The sequence below is a fragment of the Alligator mississippiensis genome, chromosome 1 (assembly GCF_030867095.1).
Source record: "Alligator mississippiensis isolate rAllMis1 chromosome 1, rAllMis1, whole genome shotgun sequence".
NCBI lineage: Eukaryota > Metazoa > Chordata > Crocodylia > Alligatoridae > Alligator > Alligator mississippiensis.
The window spans coordinates 410,518,899-410,541,601 of record NC_081824.1 but is presented as its reverse complement, the minus strand read 5'-3'; the positions used below and the strand labels follow the sequence as shown (position 1 = coordinate 410,541,601).

Here is a 22,703-nt window from a genome sequence, read left to right as displayed (position 1 = left end):
CTCCCAGTACTTTGTGACAGAATTGATTTATGAAATTTGGTTGGCTCACCCCCTTAAAACATGTGCTTTGGGTGTCTGGATAGAATAAGTTTGAGGATAAGTGAGTGCAGGTGCCAGAAGAATGTGGCTAGTTAGATTCTGAATTTAGACATGCCAAGTTCAGGTGACCTTGTTCATATTTGGCTTGCTTTAGCAAACATCTTCCTATCAGAAACACTTCTAATGTTACCATGACCTCACCATCCAGTAGGCATCAGTACAGCCTAGAGTGCAATTTTGGATATTTAAAAATAAAAAAGAAAGCATCATATCAATCTTTTGTTCTTCCTGACTCTTAACACAAGGACAAGGGGCACTCAGTGACATTTTAAAATTGAATAATGGAAAACTGCTAAAAGGCAATACTTTTTCACACCACATGTGATTTAAAATGTGGCGGTTGCTAGAATTTATTGCAAAATTAAAAAAGAAACATTGCGTATTCATAGATTTCAAGAAGATCTAGGATTATCAAATAAACTGTCAGATTTTAAAAAAATATTAAAATGTCTCCTTTGGTATTTAAGCTGGCATCTTTTTATCCCATAGTTGCCTGTCACTGGGCTGCCCTACCTTCGTCCGAGGCATGTATTGCTGACCACTGTCAGAGGCAGGATGCTGAATGAGTCTGATTCAGTAGGGGGATTTGTGTGTTCCTAGTAGTGAAGATTACAAAGTTACAGTGCTTCTTGCACTCTCAGAAAAGGAATTGTTATTTGTATATTTCGGTGTACCTCTTTGTACTAAGAAATCAAAATTATTTGGTTTAAAAAACCCAAAAGCTTTAATGAAGTGTTTTGAAGAACAGAAACTGTTGAATATCTGGCTCTCCTGACAGCACTACTGTGTAAGGAGAAACTGAAGTTGGTTAATGAAACCAACTCTCCATGAAAGGTTAATGAAAGTAACTGTTGCTGTAGTCTTTCAATTATAGACTAAAAATGTCCCTTTGGACTCCATTCAATTTGAATCTTGCATCTTGCAGAAGTATTTGTTGAATGTCCTTCCTGATCTATCCTGAAATACTGGCTGCAATGAATATTTACTTGGGTTGCTCAGTTGCTGTTAGTATTACCAATGTATCCTAATACTTAGCAAAACTCTTCCTTACTTAGCTTCAGGACACTGATGCTTCTGCCATCTGAGACTATGAATAATTAATATATGCATGAAAGCATACATTTATGTAATACATATTTTATCTCCTTCATTCTTTTTTCCTCTACTCATAGACATGCACACTCCTATATTCTTGCATCTAATTTAAATGTTTATATTTCTTTTTTCCTCCTCGGTGTTGCTTTTGACCCTCTTATATATCACCAAATTGTAGATAGGAGGCAACCCATCAAAGTGTTTCTAAATAATTCTTTAAATATTTAGAATATTTACATGTATTCACTCTATAATGGCCTTTGCTACTAACTGATTTGGTTAGGCAGTCCTAAATTGAGCATGTTGAATTAAACCTCACATCACCTAGTGACAGTTTTACAGGAATGGTTCTGGGTCAGATGGAAGCTACATTTTCATAAAGACGAAAATTTGACCACTACTGAACACCAACAAAATGGAGACCCTCCCAGTTTACAATTTTCCATTTATGGGGGGAGGAAAAACAGGAACAGATTTTTGCTTGGAACATTTTGCTCTTAATTTTAATCCATGTACGACACTTTCTTAAATAGTATCTGAGGCCATCTGTTTTAATTAACAGATTTTGAATAGTGCATTTGTTTTTTCAAATGGCTTATCGGCTAGTGAGGCTTGTATGTGCTGGTCAAGAGAACAGTGTTGGTACCATTTTTAGGAAGAGCCATATTTAAGTACTGTTTTGAATCATTGGTTTCAACTAACAGACCAATTGTACCTAATTCAAGTGGTGGGGGGGGTCTTACTATGTGCAAGTTGCTCCATGGTAACTTCTGTGCATCTGTTCCTAACATGCAATAAGTGGAAGCTAACCCATGGTAACCTAGCTCTGTATAATTTGTCTGTTTGTACTTTGAATTCCCTTAATAATATAGATGGTATCATATCAGTCTGAAAATAGTTTTCATATCCAGTCTACACTATAAAATAGTTATATTAGACCCACTAATAGCCCAGTTCAGTTGACTGGGCTATTTTAAACACAGTTTGAACATGTAATGTAGATGGATTGAATTAAAACTACACCTCCAAAGCTTTCGTTTTGAACATCAGAGGCTTTATAAAATAGGAGTAAGTTGTACTTACACTGCAGAATGCAAGAACAGTGTTTCAGTTGGGACAATAATAAAAGCACGCTACAACTATATGATTCAATTTCTACTGAAGACTCTTAGACATTCAGTAGATACAATGTATAGCCTATTAAAATTGTTTTCTGTGATTGGTTTCTTGTTCTTTTCAGCTTCTTGTTCAGTTTGTAAGCTTTTAAACTAGTTCAGGACTCATTTGGAATAGTATAATAGGGTTTTTAGATGTTGCTGTCATAAATTGTTCTTTGTCCATTACAGTAACTCTTATAATATAGATTATATTTTGGGAAGGTGATTGAATTTCACTCTATCTGATGACTTGTGTCTAAGACTCAAAGGCAGACAAGGTTCTTTGGGTGAAACTATCTTTTATTAGACAAACTTAAATTGTTGGAAAACAATTTTTAAGCAAGCTTTCGGGTTCAAAAACCCTTCATCAGGCTAAGGAAGTTTCAGCAGTTGGTGTGTGCTCTTCCTGGATGGAATGAAAAGTAAAGAAGCCAGAGGCTGGGCTGGTATGCATACAAGATAGGCAGCCGGTGAAGATGTAGATGGAGGAGTCAGTGGGTGAGAGAGAGGCTGGTTGAGGGGGGAGAAGGGGAATGAATAGTGGAGAAGTACCTGGGGAGTTGGATGTGTCATAAATCTAATGTCTATATTTAGTCCATGATTTTTAGTGTCCAGGAGGTTGATGAAGTGGAGTTCGTAGGCTCATCTCTAGCAAGTGTTTTGTCAGTTTTCTTTGAGGATCAGGACTGAGAGATTGGAGAGAGAGTGGTTTTCTTGTGAGAAATGTGCCCCCACAGGGAATTGGGTATTCCTGTCTTTGATAGATTTCCGGTGCGCGTTCATTCTGGTACACAGTTGTTGTTTGGTCTCTCCTACGTATTTTCCATCAGGGCATTTGGTGCATGGGATGAGATATATCACATTTCTGGAGGTGCAGCTGTAAGATCCAGGAATGCTGCTGGCTCTGTTGTGGGGGTGTAGTAATAGTGGGGGTGGCGGAGATGTGTTGGCAGGTTTTGCATTTCTTGTCATGGCACGGTCTGGATCCATTTGGTGTGTTCTGGGTCTGAGGAGGTTTTGCTTCTGGTGATGAGGTTAGCGAGGTTCGGTGCTTGTTTGAAGGCTAGGATGGGTGGCTCTGGGAAGATCTCTTTAAGAACAGGGTCTCTTTCTAGTATGGGTTGCAGTTGTTTGAGGATTTTCCATACAGGTTCGAGGGAGGAACGATATGTCATAACCAGTGGTGTGTGATTTGTGGGGGTTTTTATTCTGTACTGCAGCAGTTCTTCATGTGGTATCCAGGTGGCTCTTTCAAACATGCAATCCATCTCTCTTGAGGAGTGTCCTTGTTGGGTGAAAGCCTTTTTAAGATTGGTGAGGTGTGTACTTTAATGGAATTGTTTAAGTTGGAAGGAACTGTGTAAGCTTTTCAGAAATTAGGTCACAGAAATTGGCAGTAGCAGTTGTTGGTGCCTGATATGTAAGTGTTTAACATAACTGAAATTATGATAGATCAATAAGTAAGCTTGTTTATTGGAGGTCCGTGACTGTTCAGAATAGTCGCATTAGCATGCTGGCAGGCAGGTCTTGCAACTGATTCTCAAGTAACAGCCTTTACTACTTAATTCCTCTGAATGATGTATTTGGTACTCTTAGTAGCAGTAACATTTTGAAATTCTTATGGATGCTGAGTATGAGTCAAGGTATGAATCAAAATGTAACTTCTAATCTGTCACTGGTTTTGACCTTCTGATGAGATGCAGGAGACTTTGGTTTAATACTATTTGTATGTCCCTTAAGTTTTAGTCAAGTGCCTGGCCTATATCTAAGGGGTTTTTTGTTCTAAGGTGCTCTGGGGAGACCTCAGAAGGAATTCCATCTACAATTCTGGTGACCTATATTCAAAAAAAGAAAAATTCAGAGTTATAGGTGCAGTGAGTGCCTTCCCAGGTGACTGGGCAATGGAGAGCCTATGTTACAAAAGGAGGCCAAGTGTGTTGTCATTAACCTACCATGGCCAATCAGAAGTGTGTGTTGGGGGTGGGGGGGGGGCTGACCATGCTCCACCCACAGAATGGCTGCCTAGGCCTGCATTGTGCCCACAAAATCAGGGGGCAGCCCACATGAATTGGGTACTCCTTATATATAAGGAGTAAGTGTTTGGACTCTGAAGACCAAAGAAAGCACAAGTCTGTTGCAGAAAGGGGGAGGGGAGGTTCATAATAGGCAATGTGAAGAAATAAGTGGATGTCTTTTTCCCACTTCCCCTTCGCCCCCATTATTCTTTATTAGCACAGTTAACATTGAAGCTATTCAGCTTAGAACAGGGGTAGGCAAACACCGTGCCAGAGCATGGCATGCAAAGGCATTTTGCTTGTGACATGCACTTTGGGGCATATGGTGTGGAAGGGTCTGGGTCTGCACTACCACAACAAGGATCAGGCCCCTCATGACTCTCCACCATCCACCTCTGGCACACCAAAATCTTACAAGTGGAGGTTGCGGGTGTGTTGGCACTCTGCCCCAAAACATTGCTGACCTGTGGCCTAGAACATGGAAAGGACAAGTTGAAAATTCTTTAGATAAACTAGATGTTTTCAAATAAGCAGGACCTAAAGGAGACTCCCCAAGTGACCAGGGAGCAAGTGAACAGGGCAGTTTGCAAGCAATTTACAAATTAGTTCGTAGCTCAGTTAGCCACCCTCCTCTTTGAAGGGGAGACTTTAAGGTAAGCTGTTTCCTTAATTTTTTGGGACCAAGAAGCAACAAACAGGCCAGCTTACAGGGGGGGTTGTTAGGGAAGGTCTCCTTGGAAAGAGGGGCAGGGAAACAGAGGTGGCAGATTAAGAGACCCAGAGAAATGGTTGGAGGACATTGCAGTGCCAGAGCCACTGCACTGCCAGCTGTTTGTCTGCTTGCACCTGTGAGGTGTCTGTTCAGGCAGGACCCCAGACTTTCACCCAGGTCCTGGTTTGGTTCTGTGCAGACTGCAGCTTGCAGTTTCCTTCCAATGGCAGCCAGCTTGGGGAGTGCCTTCAATGTAAGCAGTGCCTCCTGGTGGTGTCCCTCAGGGAGCAGGCAAGAGAGATCTAGGAGGAGGTAGTTAGGCTCCAAAGCATCCTCCATCATGAGGGTTTCATCCATTTGATGCTGGAGGAGACCTGTAGCACTATGGAGGAAGGACTGCCAGAGGTGGCGCTAGAGAAAGAAGAAGACGTGGACTCCCAGAAAAGTGAAAGCTGCATGCTTGTGACCTCTGGCAACAAGCAGAGGTCTTCATCTTCATCTGCAGCAGTTTGCCTGGAGAACAGATAGGGGGTCCTAGCAACAGAGGAGAGGAGCATATTCCATTGGCTGTGGAGGCCAGGCCAGGGTCCCCCTAGGGTAGGAAGGATTGAGACCACTGCCAGCAACAGGAAGCTTGGTCCACAGGCCTGCACTGTTCAACATCATCAGCGACTTGGACGAGGGGGTAAAAAACACCCTGTTCAATTTCACAGACGACACTAAGATGTGGGGGAAGTGGGCACGCTAGAAGAGAGGAATAGACTGCAATCAGACCTAGACAGGATACAGGGGTGGGCGAATGAGAACAGGATGGGTTTCAACACTGACAAGTGCAAGGTACTGCACTTGGAGGGGGGGGGGGGAAGAACCAGCAGCATACCTACAGACTGGGGAACTCCCTCCTTGTCAGTGCAGAGGCAGAAAAGGATCTTGGAGTCATTATTGATGCCAAAATGAACATGGGCCAGCAGTGTGGGGACACGGTCAGAAAGGCAAATCGTACCTTGTCATGCATCCACAGATATATCTCGAGCAGGTCCAAAGAGGTGATCCTTCCCCTCTGTGACACTGGTCAGGCCGCAGTTGGAGTACTGTGTTAAGTTCTGGGCACTGCACTTCAGGAGGGATGTGGACAACATGGAAAGGGTCCAGAGGAGGGCCACCCGCATGATCGGGGGTCAGCAGGGCAGGCCCTACGAGAAGAGGCTAAGGGACCTGAACCTGTTCAACCTCCACAAGAGAAGGCTGAGGGGGAATATAGTGGCCTGTTACAAACTAGTCAGGGGGGACCAGCAGGCATTGGGGGAGTCCGTGTTCCCCTGAGCACTACCAGGAGTGACAAGAAATAACGGTCACAAGCTGGCAGAGGGTAAATTCAGGCTAGACATCAGGAGGTGCTACTTCACTGTCAGGGCGGCTAGGATCTGGAACCAACTTCCAAGAGAAGTGCTGGCTCCTACCCTGGGGGTCTTTAAGAGGAGGCTAGATAGACACCTTGCCAGGGTCATTTGACCCCAGTACTCTTTCCTGCCATGGCAGGGGGTCGGACTTGATGATCTGCTCAGGTCCCTTCCAACCCTACCAACTATGAAACTATAATGGTGGTTGGAGACTCCATTTTGCAGGGGGACAGAGTGATCATCTGCCAGCCTAATCTGTTGTCTCAGCAGATCTATTGCTTGCCTGGAGCCCAGATCCAAGATGTCATGGAACAATTATCAAGGCTCATCTGGCCCTCTGATGACTACCCCTTGCTGCATATCCATGTGGGCACCCATGATACTGCCAGGGGTGACCCCAAGCAGATCAGAAGTGACTACAGGACTCTGGGTGGAAGGGTGAAGGGGACACAGGGTCTGTAGTGGTGTTCTTAATCCTTCTGGTCAAGAGGAAAGACCTGGGAGGAGTGGAGACATCTTGCAAATTCGTGCATGACTGTACAGATGCTATTCCCAGCATGGCTTTGGCTTCAGCCATGGGAAGTTGGTTCAAGAAGGATTGCTAGGCAGAGATGGGATCCACCTGATGAACAGGGAAGAGCATCTTCACAGGCAGGCTCACTGAGTGAGGAGGGCTTTAAACTAGGTTCACTGAGGGATGGAGACCAAAACCCTGAGGTAAGTGGGGGAAGCAGGTGAGCTGGAGGAAGCACAAGGAGGAGGGGGTAACAGGAGAGGCCTTCTCATTTTTCCTGAGAAAGCAGGGTAGTTGTCTAGCTACTTTAGGTGCCTGCATACAAATGCATGGAGCCTGGGAAACCAATAGGAAAAATTGGAAGTCCTTGAAAAGTCATGGAATTATGATGTGATTAGAGTAATAGAGACTTGGTGGGATAGCTTGCATGACTGGAGCACTATCATGAATGGGTATAAACTGTTCAGGAAGGACAGGCAGGGGAGAAGAGGAGGAAAAGATGCATTGCATGTGAAAGAGCTGTATGACTGCCCAGAACTCCATTATTAAAGTCTCTGGATTAAGGTTAGAGGGGAGAGCAACAAGGGTGATGTTCTGGTGGGTGTCTGCTATAGACCATCAGACCAGGAGGATGAGGTAGATGAGGCCTTGTTCAAACAACTTGCAGAAGTTTTAGATCACAGGCCTTGGTTCTCATAGGGAACTTCAGTCATCCTGACATCTGCTGGGAGGGCAATACAGCAGTGCTCAGGCAACTCAGGAAGTTTTTGGAGAATGTTGGGGACAACTTCCTCCTGTAAGTGTTGGAGAGGCCAACTAGTGGCCATGTTCCTTTTGATCTACTGCTCACACACAGGGAAGAATTGGTGGGGAATGTAGAAGTGAATGGCAACTTGGACAGCAGTGACTATGTGATGATTGAGTTTAGGATCCTGAGGAAAGGAAGGAAAGAGAACAGCAGAGTAAGGGCCCTGGACTTAAGAAAAGCAGACTTTGATTCACCTGGGAAACTGATGAGCAGGATCCCCTGGGAGGCCAGTCTAAGGGGGAAAGGAGTCCAGGAGCACTGGCTGTACTTCAAAGAAACCTTACTTGAGGGCACAAGAACAAACTGAAGCACAGGATGACTAGCAAGCAGGGCAGAAGACCAGCTTGGCTTAATGGGGAACTCTTGAGCTAAAACACCAAAAAGGAAGCTTACAAGAAGTGGAAACTTGGACAAATTGATTAGGGAGGATTATAACTCAGGCATGCAGGGGGATGAAACTGGGAAGGGTAAAGCACAGTTGGAGTTGCACCTAGCAAAGGACATAGAGGGTTATGAGTTTATACAAGTATGTTAGCAACAAGATGAAGGTTGGGGAAAGTGTGGGTCCCTTACTGAGTGGGGGAGGTAGCCTTGTGATAGACTATGTGGAAAAGGCTGAAATACTCTGCCTTTTTTACTTCAGTCTTCACAGGCCAGGTTGGCTCCCAAACTACTGTACCTGGCAATGTAGTTTGGGGGGAAGATGAGCAGCCAGCAGTGGCAAAATAACAGGTTAGGGGTTATTTGGAAAAGTTGAATGTGTATAAGTCCATGGGTCTGGACACAATGCTGAGGGAGTTGGCCTATATGATTGCAGAGCCATTGGCCATTATCTTTGAAAATTCGTGGTGATTGGGAGAGGTCCTGGATTATTGGAAAAGGGCAAATATTGTGCCCAGCTTTAAGAAAGGGAAGGAGGAGGATCTGGGAAACTGCAGACAGGTCAGCTTCACCTCAGTCCCTGAAAAAATCATGGAGTAGATTCTCAAGGAATCCATTTCTAAGCACTTGGAGGAGAAAAAGGTAATTGGGAACAGTTGGCATGGATTCACCAAGGGCAAGTTGTACCTGACCAGCCTGGTTGCCTTCTGTGATGAGCAGGGATCCTGGTTTCTACTGATTTAAACAAAAACCCCAACAAAACATAACCCCAATTTTTGGAGTAGCCCAAATCCACATTTTTCCATGATTAAAATGAAATGCCACTGTATAGCTATGTATTAGTGGTGTTTCATTTTAATCACAGAAAAATATGGATTTTGGGTTACTTTATTCAATCTGAATTTTTTTATCAGAAAATCAGGATCCCTGATGATGAAAGAACTGGCTCTGTGGATGCGGGAAAAAGCGATGGATGTGATGTACTTTGATATTAGCAAAGCTTTAGATACTGACTCCCACAACATTCTTGGAAGCAAGCTAAGGAAGTGTACAGAGTGTTTGGATAAATGGAGTGTAAGGTGGATAGGAAACTGGCTGGATTTTCAGGCTGTGAGGGTAGTAATCAATGGCTCGATGTCTAGTTGACAGCCGGTATCTAGTAGAGGCCTCCAGGGGTTGGTCCTGGGGTCTGTTTTGTTGAATATCTTAATCGGCAACCTGGTGGTTGGGTTGGGATGGAGTGCACCTTCAGCAAGTTTGCATGTGACATCAATTTGCAGGGAGTAGTAGATACCCTGGAGGGTAGAGCTAGGATTCAGAGAGACCTTGACAAATTGGAGGATTAACTGACAAAAGTAATGAAGTTCAGTAAGGAGAAGTACAAAGTCTTGCACATGCACTGGTACTAACTGGCTAAGCAGCAGCTCTGCAGAAAAAGACCTGGGGATTACAGTGGACAGTAAACTGAATATGAGCCAACACTGTGCCCTTGTTGCCAAGAAGGCTAATGGCATACTGGGCTGCATTGGTAGGAGTTATTGCCAGCAGATTGAGGAAATTGATTCTTCCCCTCTTCATCACTGTTGAGGCCACATCTGGAGTACTGTCCAGTTTTGTGCCCCCTGCTACAGAATGGATGTGGGCAAATTGGAGAGAGTCTAGGAGAAGGCAGTGAAGATGGGGCAGTGAGGGGACTGGGGCACATGACTTCTAAGGAGAAGATGAGGGAACTAGGCTTATTTAATCTGGTGAAGAGAAGACTAAGGGGAAATTTAATAGCAGCCCTGAAGGCTCATTCCAAAGAGGATGGAGCTAGACTGTTCTCAGTGGTGGCAGATGACAGAACAAGGAGCAATGGTTTCAAGTTGTGGCAAGGGAAGTTTAGGTTAGATATTAGGATATTTCTCACTTGGAGGGTCATAAAGCACTGGGACAGGTTACTGAGAGAGGCTGTGGAATCTCCATATTTGGAGGTATTTAAGACCCAGCTAGAGAGAGCCTTGGGTGGGATGATCTAGTTGGGGGTAGTCTTACTTTGAGCAGGGGATTGAACTACATGACTTGCTGAGGTTCCTTTCAACCCTAATTTGCCATGTTTTTATGACTCATTCTAGGGTACTGACTAGTGACTGTCTTTGTACCTAGTTACTTTTTGAGAATTCACATAGGTTAGGTTTGCCATCCCAGAAGGCTGGAAACAGCAAATTTAATGACCATTTTTATTATAGGTGGGGAAGAAGGAGCCAGAGGATGTGCTATAGTCAGTCTACTTGTAAGCCTTAAAGGCTGCTTACAGATGTTAAAAAACAAACAAACAAACGAACAAAAAAGGTGCTTTACTTTAAACTTGGTGTGCTTTTGCTTCTGCCTGAGCCCAGTGTATGCATGGAAAAGACATTGCGTTAGTTTGACCTGGCTCATTTAATGCCTGTATAGATCGGGTGCTTTAGTTGGGCTTTTTGGTGCTCTTGTCTAATAACTGACTGAATCAGTTTGGTAGAAGTGCCAGAAAGCCCTGCTGAAGCTTCTGATCTATAAAAATGCTGCGGAGCCAGGTTGAACTAATGCACTACTTCTTCTGGTAAAGCATAGCTTTTTTTTTTTTAACATCTATAAATAGCCAAAATGTTTATCGGGGGATCAGGAAAAACCAACATAAACTTGTCAAGGCCAAGTCATGCCTAACCAGCATGGTTCCCTTCTGCCACAGGGAAATGGGCCCTGTGGGTGGGGAGGAACAATGTGGATGGTACACCTGGACACCTGTAAGGCATTGGACAATCTGCATAATATTCTTATAAGTAAACTGAGACAATGCTACTATGGGGGCAGTTTAAATATTTGGATATTATGTTTGAAGAGTAATTCTCAATGGCTCATTCTCAAACTGGGAAGAAGTAACAAATGGGGTTCCTCAAAGGTATATTCAGGGTTCAGAATTGTTCAGAGGCTTTATTAATGACTTGGAGAATGCAGTTGAGTGAATACTTACATTTGCAGATGGCACCAAACTCAAGTGGGGATGCAGGCATGGTGGAAGATGGGATTAGATTTCGAAATGACTGATGAATTGGAGCAGTTGGCTGAAATATAAATGGAGTATATAATTCAATAAAGATAATGCAAAAAATACATTTAGGAAGGAATAATCAATGGAGAACCATAGCTCTGTAGGCTGCAGTATTGTAGAAAAGAACCTGCTGGGAGCTGTAGTGGATCACATAGTGAATATGACTCCAATAGTGTAATGTTGCAAAAAGAGCTAATAGCATACTTGGGGTGTGTTAAGAGGAGAGTTATGCAAGTCGGGGGAATTCTACTTTATTTATCGTATTTGAGGGCTTACTGGGAGTAGTGTGTCCATCTTATGAGTACCACTCTAAGAATGATGTAAACAAAATGAAGAGAGCAGGGCAGGGGTAGGCAATCCTTGGCATGGGTGCCAGAGTGTAGCACTCAAAGGCACTTTGCTTTGCATGTGTGTTTTGGGGCAGATGGCAGTGAAGGGGCCAGGGCTGTGCTGCCACAAAAAGGATTGGGCTCCTCATGGCTCTCCTGCCATCCACCCCTGGCATACCAATATCTTACAAGTCTGGGTTATAGGTGCCTTTGGCGCTCTGCCCACAAACATTGCTGACCCTGGCCTAGAGGGAAACAACAAAAAAAAGTCTTGAAAACCTGACACAAGGAAAAGTTGGAAGAATTGGGATTATTTAGTAAGTCTTCAAATATAAATACGGTTGTTATAGCAATAATGATCAATTAGTCTCTATCTAGAGGGAACACTGCCAAAGGAAGAAATTTCTAATTGTGAAAGTGGTTTAAGCACTCGAGCAGATTTTGTACAGAGGTTATGGAGTGTTCATCATCAGAAGTTTTTGATACATGTCGGACAAATTTGTCTTTAGTGAAGGTGTGGTGGGGTGCTGGATGAAATGACCTCCTAGGGTCCCTCCCTATTTTCCTATGATTGTGTGAATACTAAGTTCTGTCTTTCATCTGCCTATTCCCTTGCAACAGGGCCACAGGAGACCTAGATTATGGTTCATGAGACTACTTGGTAGCATGGATATAAATGATTTGCAAGGCATTAAATCTAGTCTGGTAGTGTTAAATCCTGTTTGAATGGTTTTACTTCTCAACTGACTTGAGAATAAAAGAATATCTGTGCTTTAATATTCTTTTCCTTCTACAGCACTAATATTTTCATACATAATCTAATCAAGGTAGTCTGCTGGAGAAGAGTTCAGTTTAGAATTTCTTGCCAACAAAAGAGCCAACAGAAAAACTTGATTGCTTACATTTAAGTGACCAGAGAAGTAAAGCCCACTTGCTGAAGTAATCATTTACAGTATTGGTTTGATCTTATGAAAGAAACGCTTGAGAGAATTCTCAGCATATGTGCAGTGTTAAAAACATGTATACATGAGCATGATGATAAAGTGTAGTATTAGCTTTTGTTGTGACAGGTAATCTGTTATTAAATGGGAGACTTCAGATTTATAAAATGATATAGCGTCTCATCCACTGGATTTGTTTTCACTGATGTCAGTTTAGAGCAAGATGTCAAGTTCTTTGTTAAAATCAGATGGCCCAATTGGAAAAACACTGCAGTACTAAGTATCCTTTTGAGATTGCCACTGCTTGAGGGTTTTGTGAATGTGATCTGAGAGTGTGCATGTGTTGAGACAGGATAATTAAAATCTTAGGGCAACTATACATGTGATGGAGCGCTGCTCCAGTGTGTGCTAATTAGCACACGTCAGTGCAGACTCGATTAACAGAGCCTGCTGTAGGTCAGCTAGTGTGTGCTAATTGGCGCACTCCAGCATCCTCTGTGCCACATGTATTCATTGTCCCCATGGTTCAAAACGGCAGCGAGGACGCTTTAACTAAAGCTCCTTTAGTTAAAGCACCTCTGCTGCTGTTTGAAGCATGGAATGCTGAATATACATGACACTGTAGGTGCTTTAATTAGAGCAGCTTTCAGAGCAGCTTTAATTAAAAGTGCCCCTCCACCCCACTCCAGAGCACATGTACAGATGCCCTTAGAAGCATAGGTTTGGAAGTGACATCAGGAGTTATTTGGTGCAACCCCACATGAGCATGGGTATGGTTTCCTTAACTATCCTTATCAAATACCTATCCAGATGCCTCTTGAAAACTTCTAATGAGGACAGTTGTGCAACTTCTGTGAGCCATTTTAGCAAAGGAAGTTTTTCCTGATATCTACTCTGAACAATCAAGTTAAGAGGTGAATAGCCCTTCTCTTTTATACTGTAGTTGTGGTAATAAATGCTTTTTGTCTTGTGAACTTTCATACCGCTGCAGGGACCAAAATAATGTTCATTAATGCCTGGTGACAATGTATAGATTCTTTCTCTGATGACAAAACAATGTGAACATGGTCAGGTGTATTACTGATGCTTTAGTCAGACAGAATAACTCCTTACTATGCTGGCCAATATTCTGATTCATTAAAAAAAAAATCTTAGTGGACCAGGGGAATCATAAAATCATAAGACTGAAAAGGTACCTCTTGGGTCATCTAGGTCAACCCCTTGTACAGATGGGGTTGGCCTGGAACAACAGATGGATGTTTTGTTATTCCTAAAATGTCCCAGATGGGTGTCTATCCGGCTTCCTATTGAAAACCTCCAGTGAATGAGATTCTTTAACTTTCCTAAGAAGATTGTTCTGTGGTCAAACTTCATAACTGCAAGGACAGTGGTTATGGGGAATTTGTTCTAAACTCATTTTGCTGAGCTCCAAACTCATTTCTGTGCGTCTTGTTGCAAGGGAGATGAGTGTTTCTCCCTTGTCTTAGTGGTACCCTTTCAAGTATTTGCAAATAGTTATCATGGCCCATTTATTTGTCTCTCTTCCAAACTAATTGATTTTTTTTAGAAAAAATGGAAGCAAAAATGCAAAACAGCAAGGTAAAGACTACTAAGATGATTATTTTTTTTAATTCTTTTTAGTTTGATTTCTTCAGAAATACTGGAGTGCCATTAAAATTATAAATATAAGGAAAACTAACTTTAAATGGCTTGCTAATGACTCATGTATATATCCTCTAATTATGAACACTTAAGCATATTAGACATTTACTTTCAAATATGGCTCTGTAAACAGAGTATGGTTAGGTTTTTGGAGGTTTTTTTACATCCATTAATGATTCATTTTACCTTCTCTGAATGATTATTCCTGTGCATTTGAAAGCCATTGGTTAGGTTTTAAATCTTAGAATATTAGAATTAAAACAATTATCCCAATTAGTAATTACAATTTCTGTGGGGAAGACATCATTATTTTTAAATAAGCAGAGAGGTCAAGTTTCAAATGACTTGATATTCTGGTGGTACAGTATGAGAGACGGCAGAAAAGGATGAGAAGAACTATTCATCAATACAAACTTAGTAGAGAAACATGCAACATTGCAGGAAGCCATGGCCATGTTTGCTCTAGAATGCACTAATGGCCTCCTGGAAATTGGGTGTTGCAGGAGGCAAATTTAATCAGCCATTATAGTTGATTCTTCAAGACAGTACTGGTGGGGAAACTGGTAATCCAATTAATCAGAGAGCCTGTTTTAACTTTGATATACTGAGAAGTGATGCTAGCTTTGTTGTGAAGAAGGGAGAATGATTTTGATATGTAGTCCTTTTGTCATTTGACTATTTTAAAGTGGAAAAAAAAGTTTGGTGGTGCCTGTCTAATTTTGAGAGATTGTTTCCTTTTGTTCATTATTTTTTTTTTCCTTTTGCCTCTAATACTGTTCCAGTTGCTTTTAACTTTAACAACAATTGGGTTCTTATAGTAGCTTAGAGCCTATTTTTTGCTCTGCCATAATTGTGTGGCATTTGAGAGGTTAATTCTCCAGAGAAGTCATGTGCTCAGTCTGCTACACATCTATTCAAAATGAAGCATAATCTCAAAGAAGATTTAGGACGCAAAACTGTAATTGCTTCCTCCTGTCATTCCAGGGGTGCGAATGCAACCAGATCATCTCTACTGTGCATGCACACAGGTTTAAATTTTAGTTGAGAGGGAAAGCCAAGGCAGTTCTGGCCTACAGGGTTTTTTAAACACCCCCACCAGAGCTGATATATGCAGTCTGTGAGCCATTGTTTAAAGGTAACAACTGTTTTATGATGTCATTACTGATTTGGAGACTGCCCATCTCAAAGCAGTTATTGAAGGGGAACCTGCTGAAGGCTTGTGCTCTGTATTGAATTCCTTCCTTGGGTTTGATACAGTCCCACTTCCATTCTCTTGTTTCTTTGTGACTTTTTTTTGTCAGGGAGGAGTAGGGGATGCTGTCTTGGGAAGGTTTTCCTTTCCTCTCTCTGCCAGATGAGATTGAGATTGGCTCTGTTGCATGTGGAATAAATCTTGGGTGACGAGATAAAGGGGAAAGGAAGTTGGGAGGTCAGTACTTGGAGCCTTATGGACAATCAAAATACTTTCCTGGGAACAGATGTATGGCAAGGACTCTCTCTGACTTGTTTGCTTGGATGCAAGGGGTGTTTTTTCCTGTTGGTTTTCAGGTGGTGATTGAGAAGACTGTAGAAAAAGGTATGATTGAAAGAGAATTAGGAAACTCTTGTTTTGGACATTATGGAGTGGTTACTGATGTGTGTATAGAGACTGAGATGCAATTTTGAGTGTTAAGAAATTCTCAGACCACATATCAGTGGAATAATGTCCTCCTTTTCCATGGCACTTCTCTTTTAACCTTATCAAACAGTGCTACCTAGCGGTCAGTGAAATGTTTGCAGTTAAGGCACTAAGATTATAAACAGTTCAGCAGTGTAGCACACATCTTATTTCCTCTGTGCTTATTAGCCAGGGTATGTCCTCAATTATATTTACAATCAGGTTCAAACAGTTGACTAAACTAGGGCATATTGTAAATAAATTTAGTAGTGTTAGGTGATTTTTCCACCCCACCCCTCCCAACAGTTGACTATGTGCTGTGGATTAATATCTTGGATTCTTTCTGAAACAGCATAGCCAATATGTGAATGAGGAATGAGTCTTAAATATTACCCAGTGTTTTAGAGAATAATTTGTTAAGGTATACTTTCAGAGCTGCAGTGAAGGCACCAAAGTGTGTGTGTGTGTGTAGTTAGTTATTCTTGTCAGTATACCACAAGGTGGCAGGATTGGGGTTTTTTTTTGGGGGGGGGGGGGGGGGTTTAATAAATGTCTATTGAATTTTATGCATACAGTGCATATAGATGAAATCTTTATGGCTACATTTAGGTAGATGTTGACACTTTATCTTGCAAAAGTTTATTTCTAACGTCCTTAAGAAGCTGCTGGTTGCTTCTGGTAGATTTTTTCTAAATGGAAGCTTTTTCAGATCACTTCCAATCTTGTCTTGAGCAGGGGACTGAACTAGATGACCTTGTAAGGTCTGTCCCAGCCTTATTTTGCCATGATCTTATGATATTTAATTTCTACTTCACTGTTTTAATGTATGCAGGAAAAGGCATTTCATAAAACTATCAAATGCAGCTGGCTCTGTTCTGTTTTCTGTTATCATGGGTACAACAGCCAAATTAAGTGACAGAAGCGTGCTTTGTGGTGAGAAGGAAGTTGAAGTCATTGATTTCTTGAGAGAGCTGTACAGTTCTGTACTAATAACCTTAGTAATTAAGATCCAAGACCAGATAAATTTGATAATTTATGACAGGCCAGAAAAAATGTCCTTGAAGGATTCAGATATTATTAAGGAACTTGATTTGTTGGCTTTAATGAGAGAAGGATTTGTGCTGGACAAACAGAAGCAAAACGACAGATGATAGAGGTCCTTTGGAATTTGGACTATAAACATAACTTTCTTGTTGCAAATAAATGATGCCTTAATTATGTTCCATATTAAATGACATACCGGGATCCAGATTGGAGAGGAGGTAGTATTCTTCTAAGCTGCATCTGCAGCCCAAACTCTGCTTGCTGGTGAATTTTGGTAAATGCTACCTGGATGAAATTGTGCAGGTCATTGTAATCTGATAATCTATATTCTCATGGGCTTTGATCAGCAGGGAAATAGCTAACGGTGTTGACATTTCAAATTACCAACACTCAGTATTAGTGTTTAATGCTCATTTTAAGATGAACAGTTCACACTGCTAGCTATTTCTGCACTCAAGCAGTTGTCACTGTCAGCTTGCATTCAATTCACACTTTGAGGATTTACTTCATAGTTCTTAGAGCTAGACTTCACTTAGTCAAGTTGTATTCCAAAATAGTGTGATGCCCTAAGGAAGAACGGGTAAACGATTATCTCTGTTCCTCAGTTCTATAATAGGAAGCTTACTTGAAATGAGATGCACCAAATTACAGTCAGAGTCTTGTCATGCTATTCACGTTAACATAGAAACACTACAATATTAAGTAACAAAGGAAGTGTGACTTTGTCTCATGTTTAAATGAAAAAGACTTCAGCCTGACCTTTAGAGTTAATTTAATAATTTCACAATATGAAGAATATTTTAGAGGCAGAAAGTTAGGTTTAGGAATATCCAACCCGATCTGACTGGCAGCAATCTGACTGGCCAGTTATGTGGTTACACAGTCTACGCAGAGCAGTGTGGCATATTCTGATACATATTTACTAGAGGTGCACCGGTACATTGGACCAATATCGGATTGGTACTGATATAAAGAAAATTGCCTATATCAGAAATTGGCCTGATGTGGCATGTTCCCCCGGATCTGCATGGGGGTTGGGGTTGGGCAGGCTACAGCCCACTCAGAGTTTAGCGCAGAGTGGTCCCAGGTCCCAGCCTGCAGCTGCAGTCCACCCTCTCTGCCCCGTGCAGCTCCAGAGTCAGGTCTTCCCCAAATGAGTGGTGGGAGTAGCAGTGGGAGCCGCTGGGTGAGCAGATGAGCCACTCCTGGACCAGTGGTGTGCAGCGGCAGGAGCTGCTGCCATCCTCCCCGCACCCCCCGGATAAGCCGGGGTTCTGTTCCATGCCTGCCCCACACTCCTCCCTCACCATGGGGGGTATTGATCTGCCTCCGCACAGGCCTTCCCTTCCCCCTCCCCTTTCACCGCAACAGACTTATCAGCTGCATGCGGCTGTATCGGAAATCGGATCGGTATTGGCCAAGATGCCTCCTTAAAATTGGCTATTGGTATCGGCCCCCAAAATCTCTGTTGGTGCACCCTTAATACTTACACTTTTAAGGCACTCATGCAATATTGGCACTGTTGGGTATGCAGACACCTGCACATGATTTACAAAAGAAACCCAGAGATTTCAAATGGCAATCCAGTGTCAAAACATTTTGACCCGTTGTGTGGTCTTTTTGAATTTTTCACAGTAAAAGAATTGCTCTGTTTTTTCTCTCCTTAAAAAACAAGTGAAAGCTAAGAGCTGGCATTTTTTAAGACAAGTTTTGAGTCTAATGAGATTATTAAGAACTACTGATCTAAAATCTGGTTTTATAAAACTAAACTGTGCCTGGTGAATGGATCAGTGTTGCATGTAAACATGAGTAGCCAGCTGCCTTCACATCGGAAAATGGAAGTGTTTTATTATGGAATTACCTTTATTTCCAGTAACAGTTCTCTTCATATCCCTGTCTGAATACACGCACAACAACATTGTGGTGTTTTGCCTAAGATCCAATGTGAAACAGGTAAAAAATAAAAAGAGCCAAGATGAATGGAATGTGACAAGTAATTAAGCAAAAGTGATGAAACAACCTAGATTTTGTAACCCAGAATTCCTAAGCCACTCCCATTAAGGCAGTTGAACGAGACCACAGATTTTTTCAAGATTTCCGTATCCAAAAATTGTCAGTGTGATCTCTCAGAGTTGCTGGGTCCTGAGCATTTCGGGGATGTGCTGAAGTGACTGTTTGAGTACCTCTGAAAATCTGACCTTAAAAATTGGTATTGGCATATACCACAGGCAATTATTTTTTTTTCTTTCTTCTTGACCCCACCAGGCATGTACATCCTCTCTTTTATATTCTGTAAAAAATTGCAGATTACTTCTCTTAGCTTCTGCTGTCATGAACAGGTCTCTTGTAAGAAAGGGTCATGTTAATCCTTTCCCTGAAGAAGCACCAGTATTTTTGAGCATGTCAAGATTTTAAGAATAGGATACAGGGTTAAAAGAGGACAGCTTATTCATATTGCAGCTGTGTTCAAACCCCCCCCCCCCCCCTTTCCCAGTTCATCTTCCCCCATGGCAGTTAGGATTACATTGTACTTAGTGTTGTACAAATGCATAGGAAGATGGTCCTGCCCCCAAAATGGCCTGGTCAAATTTGAAATAAAATGCAACAAATGGCTGAAGAGGAATGCATGCCAGAAAATGAGGAAAGCAATAATAAGGCTGGTAACCATTAATTAGCTGATTTTTGGTAACATGAAATCATGTGGAAAGCTCCAGCTGCATTCCATCAGGTTAGAGGAGAAATATTGTGCAGTTGGAAACTGGAGAAAGATGGCACAAGACATGAAGAGTAGAATAGGAAGGACAATATATATATTATTTTCATATTTGGCAAGAACAGCTAAGCCAAACCCAGGAATACAGTGTATCTGTTTTGATAAGATTTTGTTTTTGGCTCTGAGACTTTGGTTCCCACAGCTAAGGAAGGTGATCTTTGGCACTTGCACATAGCCCCTTCAGCCACTAGAGACTTGGGTGATTTGGAAGGCCCTGGCAGAACTTGTGGCCACATGTGGCATGAGCAGGTCAAGGAAGGGACAAGCAAACGTGTAACATGTGACAGGTCAGGGAAGGGACAAGGCAGCATGACAGCAAATAGGACAGGAAGCAGAAGGCAGAGCAGGAGATCAGGCAGAGAGCACAAGGTAGGGGAACAAAGAGCAGCAGATCAGGCAGAAGAAGGGGACTATAGTGGCACTTAGGAAAGATGCGGGGCTATTTTTGTGGCACACCTGCCAAGAAGGTTGACTCCCCACTGGACTAGAACAAGGTCTCCTGGCAGTTAATGTAGCACCCGGGAACAGTGCACAAAAAGTATCAGCTCTCCTTGTTTTCAGATGCTTCTTTCTCTAGTCCAAGCGTTACTACATGGAAAGCTTGGAAAATTAAATGGAGCTGAAAGTTAGGCTAACCCAGCTAATCTGTGTTCACTAGAGGCTAGTGTTACATAAACGAAGGGGGAAATAGATGCTTTTAGTGATTCCATTTTTTCAGATGTGCTGCCAAAGACCAGATTACTGACCATCCTGTAAGGAAGGATGGGAAACGTGTGATATAGAAACATGCATTTCTGAGCAAGGAATGGAGTAGCAGCAGTACCTTGACAAGAGGACACAGTGAGAGAAAACAGCAGCTGGGAGTGGGAAAAGGAAAAAGGAGAAAAAATGATTCAGCATACTCATCATATCAGAGATGGTGAAAGTTCATTAAATACTTCCTTAATGTAATTTTTCATATCTGTAGTACATTATGATGATGATAGTACTTGGTTGCTAGTTGGAGGGGTGACATTCACAAGGCACTCTATGTTAAGACCTGGTCCTGGCTTTGAAAATAATTATGAAAAGCTGTTATATACACCTCTGAGCTCAGATATATCTCTGTCTTAGTTTGGATTGGAGATTAGCTAACTGTATTAGTTTCAAGTCAGACAGAAGGTGGGGTAGCACCTTTTAGAGTATGACTTGTTTGGAAAGGCATAAGCCTTCATAGGGACCGTCTACTATTTCTGGGCAAGTTAATGTCTAAGGTGCCAACCTGCCCTGCCTTGGTTTATAATGAGGAGTGTTTGTAGTTTAATATTTAGTGTAGACATTTCTATGAATAAGATTCAAAACCAAAGTCCCTAAATGGATTAAATCATCTGCTCATCTCAGTGGTTCCTTCTTGGTTGATCACAGAATAGTTGAAGTTGAATGTTTTTGAAGTGATAAATGTCCCATTCACTTGGTACAAAAAAGCAGTGATATACTGATAAATGAATACTCAATTGCCTTTGTAGGTATAAAAGATTCAACCTATTTTCAATTAATATTTATGTGCAACTGGACTGGACATATTTGTATGTGCTACTATACATTGAAGTTTGGATTATAAATTAATTTAATTTTTTTTCCTTTTTCTTCCCATGTGTCTGCCTTTTCTTCTTTGGAATGCGCTTCATCAACGATCATGATGTACTTTTGACACAGGTAATGATTTTTTTTTTTAATACTTATATATCAATATTGGTCGAGGGTAACTTTTGGTTGGAGGCTTTAATGATACATAACACACTGAACAAGGGTGGTCATACTTACAGGAATGTCATTATGAGACTTGCTTAGAAAGGTGACCTGCAAAAGAAGATGGTCTAAAAGTTCCTTCCCTACCCATTCTCCTCTCCTGTGCTGCTTGCCGTCTCCTGCCACCCCTCTACTACCTCACCTCCCTCAGTGATCCAAGAAAATATGAGTTGAGACTTTCTGCATGCTTGTTTTATGTGGGTGTAGTGATTCAGGTATAGAAATGCTTTTACAACAACACGCTCTAACCCATGTAGTCATGTTTGGAAGCTTAAACATGGAGTCGACCTTCAAAGGTGAGCAGTTGAGAGAATAGATGTTTTGGTTAAAGAATGGTTTAGTTCAGTGGAGACCAGATTTTTTGGCTAGCATGCCACAAAACTTACCCTGCACTCTCCCTGAGTGCCATTCTTATCCCTTCCCCTTCCCAATCTGCTGTGGAAAATCTTGTTCCTTTTCAAGTCTGGCATATATGCCATATTATAGGCTGCCAGTACAATTTGTGGCACCCATGCTGCAGGTTGGCCATCTCTGGCTTAGTTAATGACTTGTATGCACTGTCCCCCCCCCCCCCCCCCCCCCCCCCCCCCCCCCCGCTTCAGCAGAGTTGTAAGAACTCATAAAACTCACAGGCATATCCCCCTCCCCCCCTTCCAAAACAAATGGTGCTTTATTTTAACCTCTGCCCACCCCTGTGCAAAACCCAGCAGGTGCCCAGAAGAAGCACTGTATTAGTTGGACCCAGCTCACCCAGCATCTGTATAGATCAGGCACTTCAGAGGGGCTTTTTTGGCACTTTTATCGAATTGCTGATTGAATCAGCAGTTACATAAAAGCCCCAAAAAGCCACGCTGAAACCTTCAATCTATACGGACTCTGAGGAGCCACGTTGAACTAATGCGTTGCTTTTCCCACATCTTTCAATACCCATAATATTCATACTTGGAGAACTTGAAGAGCTTTTCCAGCAATACTAAGAGAGTTCAGAAGTGTATCTCTTGCATTTTAAAATTATATAAAAATTTAAAATCATTGGACGCAGGTGTCATGGTGGATGTAATCTTTTTGGACTTCAGGAAGGCCTTTGACACAGTCTCCCACCCCAGTCTCATTAAAAAGCTAGGCAACTGTGGCATTGATGCCTACACAGACAGATGGATCGCAAATTGGCTGAGGGGTCATACTCAGAGTGGTGATGGATGGGTCATATTTGACCTGGAGGGAAGTGGGCAGTGGAGTCCCCTAGGGCTCGGTCTTT

The 22,703-nt window shown here is 42.2% G+C and overlaps 1 protein-coding gene across 14 annotated transcripts in view; it reads left to right on the top strand.

Moving 5' to 3' along the window:
* TSC22D1 (TSC22 domain family member 1) overlaps positions 1-22,703 on the top strand; it is a 313,047-nt gene that overhangs the window by 76,739 nt on the left and 213,605 nt on the right. For 2 of the 14 annotated variants that reach the window (XR_009461670.1, XM_059726224.1), the window contains exon 2: positions 13,332-13,435. The exons of 10 other annotated variants lie outside the window; for them this stretch is intronic. Coding sequence is in view for 1 of the 4 variants with exons in the window: in XM_059726224.1 (XP_059582207.1) it covers positions 13,332-13,407 (76 nt within the window). In the remaining 3 variants the exon portion in view is untranslated. Of the gene's footprint in view, positions 1-13,331; positions 13,436-19,423; positions 21,353-22,703 lie in introns of those variants that run through there. 2 more of the 14 variants (XM_014608358.3, XM_014608359.3) reach the window with 2 other exon arrangements.